Source organism: Pezoporus wallicus, unplaced genomic scaffold (genome assembly GCF_028554395.1).
Source record: "Pezoporus wallicus isolate ANWC-B61680 ecotype Strahan unplaced genomic scaffold, APGP_CSIRO_Pwel_v1 scaffold_6362, whole genome shotgun sequence".
In the NCBI taxonomy this organism is placed as follows: Eukaryota; Metazoa; Chordata; class Aves; order Psittaciformes; family Psittacidae; genus Pezoporus; species Pezoporus wallicus.
This window is the reverse complement of record NW_026637663.1, coordinates 959,791-970,743: the sequence shown is the minus strand read 5'-3', so window position 1 is coordinate 970,743 and position 10,953 is coordinate 959,791. Positions and strand designations below refer to the sequence as shown.

General features: G+C 44.5%; 1 protein-coding gene across 10 annotated transcripts in view; it reads left to right on the top strand.

Moving 5' to 3' along the window:
• Positions 1 to 459: 459 nt before the first annotated feature.
• STXBP5 (syntaxin binding protein 5) overlaps positions 460 to 10,953 on the top strand; it is a 112,604-nt gene continuing 102,110 nt past the window's right edge. For 9 of the 10 annotated variants that reach the window (XM_057406844.1, XM_057406841.1, XM_057406839.1 and 6 more), the window contains exons 1-2: positions 657 to 1,500; positions 3,951 to 4,048. In XM_057406844.1, coding sequence (XP_057262827.1) covers positions 1,348 to 1,500; positions 3,951 to 4,048 — 251 coding nt within the window. In that variant the 5' untranslated portion in view covers positions 657 to 1,347. Of the gene's footprint in view, positions 575 to 656; positions 1,501 to 3,950; positions 4,049 to 10,953 lie in introns of those variants that run through there. The other variant, XM_057406842.1, reaches the window with a different exon arrangement.

The following is a 10,953-nucleotide window of genomic DNA, read 5'->3' as shown; positions in this document are numbered from 1 at the left end:
TGGGGGGCCTCGCTCCTCCGGTAACTGTTACTGCCATTGGAAACGGCCCCGCTGCATCGCCCCCGACCCCGCCGCCGCTCTCCGCTCCCCCGGCAGCACCAGCCCCACCGCCACACGGCGACGCCGCGCCATGGGTAAACCGCAGGCGCTGTCCCAGCTCCGGCTCGCACCCTCTACGATGTCCGTAACGCCGCGGGATGGGGATCATCTTCCCCCCATTCCGCTCCACAGCGGATTTTCCGCGGCTCCCTCCACGGCAGCCCGGCTCACGCGGGAGCCGCCGTACGCCTCCAGCACCGTGCCAGCAGCAGGGACAGCGCGTCCACCTGTTACCTGCTCCTGGCTCCGCCCGGCCGGAGGCCAACACCCAGCTCATGCCCCACTCCTACCCCTCACGCTATTACGGCCCTGGAGCAGCGCGGAGCGCAGCAGTGAGGGGGGGAACGGACAGTACCACATCCGGGTGCCGGCGTTCTTAGCGCGCATGCGCGTTCGCGCAGCTGCTGCGAGGCAGGGCGCCGTGGTAATCGCTATCGTCGCTTCTCCCCGGGGCGCTGCGCTTCCGCGTTGTCAGGCAAGGGGTTGTGAGGCGTTGTGAGGTGGCGGAGGCGCCCCCCGTGGCAGCAGCAGCAGCAGCAGGAGGAGGATGATGGTAGTGGGAGCGGGCGGTGGCAGCAGCCGCCGCTGGCAGCAACCGGGAGAAGCCCTGCTGGTGACTGGCTGGCAGCGCACGCAGCTCTGAGGAGGCGGAGGGTGCCTGAGCCGAGCCGCGGGGCGGGCGCCTGTGAGGGGGGGAGAGACTGCGGCGGCGGGAGGGGACCGGCACAAGCGCGCACACGCACACGCACGCAGAGGCGGATGACAGCGGCGGCCGCGGCCGCCACGATGTGAGGCGAGCTGCGCGGGGGGGACGCGGAAGCTCCGCGGAGAAGGGAGGCGAAGCAAGGCAGCCCGCGCAGCCCCGGCAGCGGGAGGGGCGGCCGGGGCGGAGCCGGCTGGGCCCGGGGCGAGCCGTGCGCCCCGGCGGGTAAGGCGCGGGCGGCGAGTGTGGGACCGGCGGAGGCGCCGCCGGTGGGCTGACCGGCTGCTGTTTGCTTGGCTCCAGTCTCCGTCTCCGAGCCCGCGGCCACCGATGAGGAGCGCCCCTGCGCTGCCGGACTGACGCCTCGCCGGCGTCCCCGCGGACGAGGAGAGCTGCCCCACGGCGCAGAGCGCGGCTCCCTGGCCGCGGGCCGCCCCTGCACCGCCCTCCCCGGCGGGGACTCGTCTGCCGCCTGCGGGGCGGGCGGCGGTGACAGCGAACCAGCGAGGCCGGGGGAGCGCGGAGCGCCCTCGCCGCCGAAGACCATGAGGAAATTCAACATCAGGAAGGTGCTGGACGGCCTGACGGCGGTCTCCGCCGCCGCCTCGGCGTCGTCCGCCGCGCAGCAGCAGCAGGCGGGGAACCGGGAGACCGAAATCCAGGAGACGCTCCAGTCCGAGCACTTCCAGCTCTGCAAGGTGAATGAGTGCTGCAGCCCCTAGCCGGCTGGCGGCTGGGGAAGGGGGCGCAGCGCCGCGATGGGCTCTGAGGGCTTTGCCTCTCGGTACCGGCCTCGCCGAGCCTGCTCTATTTACTTGTTTGATTTTATTATTTGGGAAGGGAGGGCGGGGGGAGAAGGGAAGGAAGGGGTGGGTGTAGCTGCACAGGTCTTACTGGATTTCCGTAGTCATCTTTCCTGGAGAGTTTCAAGGTTTGTCGTCTTCCAGGCTCTTTCGTGCGTGTAATACTGGCAGTGTTCACGAAGGCTTCGTAGAAAGAGTGGGATGGATGGGGGAAGGAGTGATACCTAGCTGTAGTGCAGGCTTGATTATCGTGGCGTTTGTGTAGCAGCCTCTGCTAATGGGCCCAGAGGACAGGAATCTGTCGCTCTGCATTATTTGGAGATACATTTTCCTGTTCTTTTGCGCCTGAAAAAGGCTGTAGACGTTTGTGGTGGTTTCGCTGCAGTGTGTTGCCAAGTTGCCGATGCTGCTATTGCAGATCTGCTCCAGAGACAGAAGAAAAGTTCCTGTTTTTGTTTTTTTTTTTTTTATTTGTTTGTGCGTGATACAGTAACTGCGGTTTGTGCTCGCACGGTTCAGAAACTGATGCAGCGAATTAGTCTACCAGCTGTACCAGGAGGAATAAAAACTGTTCGAATATCAGTAACTATTTTTATCTTTACAGTGCCTAGCTCGATATGGATGAGCTTGTTTGAGGATTCGCCTCCTTGTTTTGTCTAGTATTGCAGGTGTTTGTGCCACTTTTGCAAGTTGTTCACAAAAAGCATGGAAAAAAGCAGAACTGTTACCAGTTAGATTTTATTCACTGTGAAAAAACGGGAGATGGAAGGTCTGACTGCAACTTCAGTGAATTAAAAGTATATCAGAAGTTTGCTATGCATTTGTGAGGTCCTGAAGTAACTCTGCTTTAACCTAAAGGGTTTGAGATGGCATAGGTAGCATCTGTGTGGCTTACTTTGTGTATAACAAATAAAGTAGGTGACACTTTTTATGTTCTCAGTTCTGATTAACTGCAGCCTGAGAGGTATAATGGAGTTACCATTTGGTCAATTTCCAAATTAGTCTTGGCTAACCCAAAAGCTAGGTGTGCCAATAACTTCATACTAGGCAGGAATCCCATATTTGAAGGTTGTTTTGCTTTGTTGGTGGGGTGTTCTTTAGTTTTGTCTATTTTGGGTCTACTTTGGGGGAGGGAGAGGTAGCAGAGGGTAAGAGGTTGGTTCTATGGAGCTTAACTTGTTGGTTTTTGGTTTTGTTTTTTTTTCTTCATGTGCTGAGAGAGGTTGCATTGTCATGGGCCTGTTGGATTGAAATTGAAGTGGTTCTCAGACAAGCAGGTCTAGTAATTTAGAATCGTAGAATCGTTAGGGTTAGAAAGGACCTTAAGATCGTCTAGTTCCAGCCCCCACTAAACCATGCCACCCAAGGCTCTGTCCAGCCTGGCTTTGAACACCGCCAGGGATGGAGCATTCACAACTTCCTTGGGCAACCCATTCCAGTGACTCACCACCCTTACAGTAAAAAACATCCTCCTTATATCTAATTTAGGCTTCCCCTGTTTAAGTTTTAACCCGTTACCCTTTGTCCTGTCACTACAGTCCCTAATGAATAGTCCCTCCCCAGCATCTTTATAGGCTCCCTTCAGATACTGTCTCCAAGCAGCCTTCTCTTCTCCAGGCTGAACAGCCCTAACTTTCTCAGCCTGTCTTCATATGGGAGGTGCTCCAGTCCCCTAATCATCCACGTGGCCCTCCTCTGGACTTGTTCCAACAGTTCCACGTCCTTTTTATGTTGAGGACACAATACTCCAAGTGAGGTCTCATGAGAGCAGAGTAGAGGGGCAGGATCACCTCTTTTGACCTGCTCGTCATGCTCCTTTTGATGCAGCCCAGGATACGGTTGGCTTTCTGGGCTCCTTTATGCATCATGTTAAGTTTCTTATCGAACAACACCCCCAAGTCCTTCTCTGCGGGGCTGCTCTGAATCTCTTCTTTGTAGTAGTTCTAATGAGGATTCTGGCTTTGTTGCCAAACTTCCTAGGAGCATCTTGTTTTTTGATAGTTTAGCACCTTTGTTAGAACTGGAAAGAAGGTTACTCAGAGAATGAGGTAGATGGAAAAATAAAATGCTGAGTTGATATAGTCTTTGTAGAGAAGAAATGTAAGATTCAAATTAAGTTTCACTAAGTGTGACTGTCACTTGATAATCAAGGATGAAAGGGTAATTATGACTAAAACAATCTTTTTTAATTGGTTCATGTAATACAGCAGATCTTATTCTGTTGTTAAAATGCTTTGTAGTTTCTTTTTCAATTGTGATTAACATTGAATAACATATGATTTTGATTCTGTTTATTTTTGGTCTGCTGCTTGGTCCATCGTTACTGCTATGATCTGACTGGTTAGACTGTACGCCATGGTTTCCCTTATCAACCTTCTGCCTTGGCATTTGATCCGGTTCAGAAAATACTGGCCATCGGGACTCAGACTGGAGCACTAAGGCTGTATCCTTTTATAATCTGAAGCGGATTTAGTGCACCTCATGCAAGTAATGTTTTGATTCATGTGCTGGAACCATGCAGGAGTCTGGTGCGAACCGGGTATGCAGGAGGGGAGGAAAAAAAGCTGTTTTCTGTTAGTGGGTGTCCTGGCTGTTCTGGTTGTTCTTTATGTCAGTTCAAGTTGTATTAATGATGTAGGGCATGGCTGCTTAGTCCTCATTACCTCAAGTTAATAGAAACATTTTGTAGAGGGTTACTAGGGTGCTGACAGTTTACAGCAGCTGACTGCAAATCTAGAGACTTGGGTTGAGTGTTCTTTTGTTGTTCTGCTGCATTCTCCGAGGTGGAAAAATTCTGTGCTGCTTCGTGGGGTTTTTTGGGTGGTGAGGTTTTTTTGGTCTTGCTCATGAGATAAACTTTGTAATACTGTAGTTACCTGCTACTGCTTCTTTATGCCAAAAGATGGTTTCGGGGGGACACTAAAGGGTACAGGAATTCCGTCTCACTAATAGCTTCCAAGTGACTGAGATGAGCAGAATGAATTTATGGAATAAAGCACCCGTAACCCTGCTTCCTTTTGTTCACTAAAAGTGAACTTACCCATATGTTCATAGCCGTATGGTGCCGTAGCCATGTGGTACTATCCAAGCCATGTAACAACATATATATTTAAACATTTATTTTTAAAAGAAGATGCCTCATAGATATTTTTTTTTTTTTTTTTAATCCACACTGCCATTGCCCAGACTTTACTTTTCGGCAGAAGGGAATTAATTAAATTCTCTGTTTTTGTGAAATTGACTGAACTCTGACTCTTTTGAGGAAGGCTTAGGCCATCTTGCTAAAAAAAATTGCTTAATCCTCTTTAAACTGTAGGTAAATATCATCTTTTCCTTTCCCTTTGCTGCTTACATTAGTCTGCAAGTAGAACATTTTTTTGTTTCTTTCACTAACATTACAGCTCTGTCCATAAGGTTAATTGTCTTAAGAGGGTTGTCTTTTACAAGTTAAAAAAATTAGAGCTTCACTATCAAATCGAAACTTTAAGAAGATGCTGAAGTAGCCTGTATGGTATCTATAATGATATCTATTATGATCTTTTAATTCAAAGTATAAGTAACAGTAATAACCATACACTGCTTTTAATGCTGTATTTGAAACTACCCTGAACTCCATAAATTTTGCTTTTAAAAAGGTGACAGAGTTGATTTAAATGAAGAATGAAGTGTGGGTGGTGCTGTTAATTACACTCATACCAGTAGAACAGATGAGAAAAGAGAGACCTAAAAGTAAGGATTTGTTCTGGAGGAGAGATCAAAATGCACTTGTTTAGAGCTTGCTTACCTGTAATTTTGGGCAACATGATGTTGCAGTTTGGGAAATGATGACTTGATAAAAAACTGTTTATTTGCACTCATCCGTGACTACATCTGCAAGATCTCAGAGTGTGAATTGCTTTCTAAATAGTTGAAAGAAGTACTGCAAGATTGTTAGGCAAGAAACAGATATTGTGAGAGGACACAGTAACAATGACAGAAAATGTATTTCCTAAGGGGGGAGGTTTTGTGCTGAAATGTTGGTGTTCCCGTAACTTGGTGAAGGTGAATATGCTTCTTAGTACCTAGGTGCAGGTCTTGATTTGTGGAAGAACTAGTGAAAAACCCTCAACTTCAGCTGTTACGCTAAGCCCTCTAATCCATCAACACTGCAGAAGTGGCATCTTCCATGATTACTTGTTCTTTGGGATGGAGGTGTGCAGGCAGAAGGGATAGACTTGAACATTTTCCTGATGTAAAACCAGCCTTTCTCTCACCCTAGTGAAACTGATTTGACAGGTGCTCTTTGAGAAGGAGTGAAACTTGCAAGAAGTGCTTATTTCATGCTGTTGCTTAAAGATAGGAACGCATCCAAAAAGTGCTTGTTGACCTGCAGAATGCTTTACCTGACAAGGTTTTTACGAGCAATAAACTATGTGTAAGGATTCATTAAAGTGGGAGCCACTTACTCTTTAGAGCTGCAAAAATGTTTTTAATTGGAACAACATGCAGACTGGAAAGACTGAGAGCCAGTCAAGAGGTATTCCACCGAGAAGTAAATCCTAAAAGCGGGAGTAAAGTCAATCCTCATTTTCTTCTGCATTTTTCTTGTGAGAGCATAGAAGTAAAGGAATGCTAATGCCTCTTTCATTGCCTGCCAGCAGATGAGATCTGGGATATTAGTGTTTTCTTTGCATCTTCAAGTATAGGTGCGTATTGTCAAGCTTTCACTTCCTTCCTATTGCAAGTAAGTGATCTGAAAAATTTTGAAGCATTTTTTTTTTTTTTAAGGGTATTACAGATAAAATATTTTAAAATCAAGGAATGAGCTATCCTGTTTTAGATTTCATTAATATGTGAAGAAATTAATGTTACAGTCTTGATTGGCTTTGGGTCCTTTATCAGCTAACCTCTTTACAGAACATGTTCTCTGTATTTGAATAGTCTGCAATTTGGGTATTATAAATTCAAACCCTGTATTGATTAGAGCAGATTAATATGAATGGGAATTTTCTCAATTGCACTCATTCTTCTTTATGGGAATTCTGTAACCACTAGTGGAGGAACGGAGAGAATTCTAACACACAGATGCTAAATTTTGTTTCCAGTATTGATACAGTTACAATAGAACGGAAGTTTTTTCTGAAGAACCAGAATCTGTGGATACAAATATTCTGAGAATTCACTGACTTAGAATATTTTCAATCAGAGATAAAGACAATATATCAACACTATATTTAATTTTCTGAGTCCCCAAAGTAATTGTGAAAATACAAATACCTGAAATACAGGTGGCATGTAGATTTGAATTACTACTATGTTAATTTTCTTGTCTGCAGTCCTAGGTGTGATGGGTTAAAATCAGAGGAGAGCATTGCTGAGTTGTAACTAGTGTGCCAGAGGCAGGACTTTGCCATTCTGTGCCCATAACCAGCATTTGGTTCTAGATCTTGTAGCTTTGAGAGGGAGAGAAGTCTATAAAAACATTAGAAGCAGACTGCTTTTAGTGTAAAACTTAAACCTTATGAGTCACCAAAGTTACAGCATGGGGTTATTCAGTTGTTTAACTTGTGATGTATTCCAGGTATTCCTTAAAAAAAAAAAACAAACCTCTTAGGTTTATTTCAAGAGTTACTTATAAATATTTCTAATTCTGATTTAGTGAGGTGACTTAAAAGGAAGTGTTTCTGAGGCAGACTGATATTGCTCAGGTCTTATCCTGAATTAATAAAGTATGTTGTGCTCTCCACAGAAAGGATCATCTTGAGCTGTTGATAACAGAGGCTCTGTTCCATTTTCAGCTACAGACAGCTTTGGTTTCTTTACTCTGGGGAAAGTTACAAAGTGTATAGCTTAGTAGAATACAAATCTTGGAGAGGTTTCTACTCTTGATTGTAGGACAGCCAGCTGTTGTGACCTTCTCCCTGACATCAGGATCTGCTGATGAAAGTCAAGCTGCTTGATTCTGTGTTCTGTATTGCAGGGGAAACTGAGTGACGAGGTAGGCACAAGAGCAAAAGCACAGTGCTGAGTGACATAAAATCTTAAATTTATTTCTCGCATACACCCACACTCTTCTGCTCATGCTTATTGAGTTGTTTCTTTGAGTTTGTGGTGTTGATCAGAGGACACTTGTTCTAGCTGCTTGAGGTGTTTGAGTCTTGGCTGGTGGCCTGGATTTTGTGTGTGGCAGTTCTGCCTCAGGCTCAACGTTCTGCAAAGTGCTGGATGCTTGTGGATGTGTTTCCCACAGGAAGTAATTGTTTGCTCTTGATTACAAACTAGTGGTCAATGTAAGCTATCTCATACTGCAGGCCAGTATCTTTGACTTTCTCCATTCTTAAAGGGATTCAGCTGGTGTCCCAAATGTATTAGATATCAAGTAGTTAAAAGTTCATCTCTACTTTACTTCTTTCCTGTGCACACCCACACCATTACAGCAGAACATGTAATCCTTTTAGTTCCTGAAGTCCAGAGTCTTTAGGAAGTTTGGTGGATAATTGCCTGTGCTTTGTTTTCCCAGCAGATAACAAAACCTTCTAATAAGTTAAGTTAAATCTTGAGTACATATATACTCATCTCTTGCTTGAATGATTTAATTGGGTAGACTTTCACCCTATGGCATCTTGACAGTGTTCAGTCTCATAGGTTATAGCCTTGTTTCTGTGCTGTCCATTGTTTGTGCTCTTCTGCTCTAAAGTCCTTTTAGAACCATACAATGGTTTGGGTTGGACCTTAAAGCTCATCCAGTTCCAACCCCCCAACCATGGGCAGGGACATGTTCCCATGACCAGGTTGCTCAAAGCCCCATCCAGTCTGGCCTTAGACACTTCCAGGAATGGGGCATCCATAACTTCTCTGGGCAACCTGTTGCAATGTCCACCACCATCCCAGTGGAGAATTTCTTCCTAATACCTAATCTAAACCTGCCCTCTTTCAGTTTAAAGCCGTTCAGTCAGGTGTCATCTGGACAGGGTAGCATCCAAACCTTAATGATGTTTGAGAAGGCATGATGGACTTTTCCAGAATTTGTCTGCCTTTAGGATGTCGTTTCATCAGATCTTTAAGTTACTAATTGTGCAGGGCTCTGAATCTAATAGTTGCCTGAGCCTTTTTGTTTGCTTTTATAGGAGGTAGAATAGGCTTTGACGCTAAAGCAGAAAAATGGAAGGAATTCTCCTGCTCCCTGCTGTTTAACTGATTCATCTTAAACAAGTTTCTTTGGTTTTCTGTGCTTTAATTTCTCAATAGCAAAACTAGGACAGTATATCAAATGAGATGTATTTTGATTGTCTGCCAATATGAATGCAGTATCCCTAGTTCTCTTTCATGGCTTAAAAATACTCATTTGAAGCTTGAAGCTCAGACTCTGTCTTGATAGAGTGAATCCTAAAAAGGAAGACCATTTCCACTAGAAATCTCTTGAGAATAAAGAGGAATAAGTGTTGTGCCTTCCACACAAACCACATTGTGCCTGGAACTCTTTATTCTTTTTAATTAAGGTAGAGTGTTTCTTTCTGTTGCAAACCCAGTTCATGGGAAGGAGAAAAATTAGATTGTTTGTCATTCTGTCATTAAACATCTGAAGATCCCAGTAATTCTGAGTGTCAGCATCTGTTTGTTTCCTCCCATTCTTTTCAGAAGTAAAAGATTACTCTTATGTAAGCAAATGGCTAAAGTTTTCATACATTTGAGGTGTGTAAAACTTGCTTTCTCTGACTTCCATTCTCTGGCCTTTGTGAGAAGAACTTAAAATTGTTATTCTTTGATCAAAATAGCTCAAGCCTGGGTGTCTGGTTCCATGCAGTCAGTTTCTGATTAAATGTTTATGTTGCAGCATCTGGATAGTTTTACTGTAGATGAATAGCAAAAGATTCAAGCGATTTAGAGAATTCTCTGAAGCTCTAACAAAATCCCATTTAAAAATTGGGATGTGATTATATTCATTAAAAATACTTTTCCTGTGGATCATTCAGTCTATGCTAGGCAGTTTGACCGTGTGAGGGTTGTTTTTTTTTTTTTGTGGTTTGCTTTTCCTCTCACAGAAACATCAGCTTGAGATGTTGTGTGTTGTTGTTTTTGTTGGGGTTTTTTGTTTGTTTGTTTCCTTTTTTGTGTGTGTGTTTGGTTTTGTTTGTTTTTTTTTTTGCAGTAGCTCTATACCAGGTCTTTTTTCCTTCTGGAGAAAGGGCAGTAGGGCAGTGGCAGAGAGCAGATTTCAGTTTTTCAAACTGAGCATCTAACTGAAGTTGGCACAGCTTTAAGTGGGATCAGACGAACATGGAGGTCCTTTCCAACCTAAAATATTCCATAAGACTGTCCATTCTGTGTATATACCAAAGTAGAACTAAACTACTGTTTTGTGGATTGCCAGGATTGTTTGGCATTTATACACGGAAGAGAATAGTCTCAACCTTTATCAATGCTCTTCTGGACTTAAATTTTCTTGTTTTGGGAAGAATGCATCGGTAAAGCTACTGAAAATATTACAGAAGTGTCATGTCAGAAACACTGATTATCTGTTAATATGAAAATGTTCATGGGCTACATTGCCACCCTATTTACACAGAGTAGTTTAAACACAAAAACTATGCTTAAATCATACATTAATCTTATCACAATTCAGTTTCTTTTAACTCTCCACATTTCTTCTAATTGCTTCCAGTACTTAGTTCATGAGAGTATCATTAGCTCTCATATTTCTTTCAATGAAAAATCCTCATTCCCTTAATGAAGAAAATCAACTACCTTCAGATATTCTGAAATGAAGCAAGTCCAAAATGCCATAATGAGTCGTGTAACTCTTGATGTATGAGATCATAGCAAGTTAGTCCTACACAGAGAAAGCTATGACTGAATTCTTTATGGTAAATGGTGTGGTGTGAGAAGCAAAGAAGTATTTTAAAAAGTATTTCATAAATCCATGGCTATACTTGTTGGGAGTCTTGGTGTGCTGGTTTTGGCTGGGATAGAGTTAATTTTCTTCATACTAGGTAGTAGGGAGCCATGTTTTGGACTTATGCTAAAAACAGTGTTGATAATACAGCAATGTCTTAGTTACTGCTGAGTGGTGCTTACACAGAGTCAAGGCCTTTTTTGCTTCTCACACCACACCATCAGTGAGCAGGCACAAGAAGCTGGGAGGGAATGCAGCTGGGACAGCTGACCCCAACTGACCAAAGGGATGTCCCACACTATGTGGCATCATGTTCAGCACATATAGCTAGGGAAAGAAGGAAGGAAGGGATGTTCAGAGTGATGCTGTTCATCTTCCCAAGTAACTAGATGGAGCCCTGCTCTCCTGGAGGTGGCTGAACACCTGCCGGCTGATGGGAAGTGGTGAATGAATTCCTTGTTTTGCTTGGCTTTTGT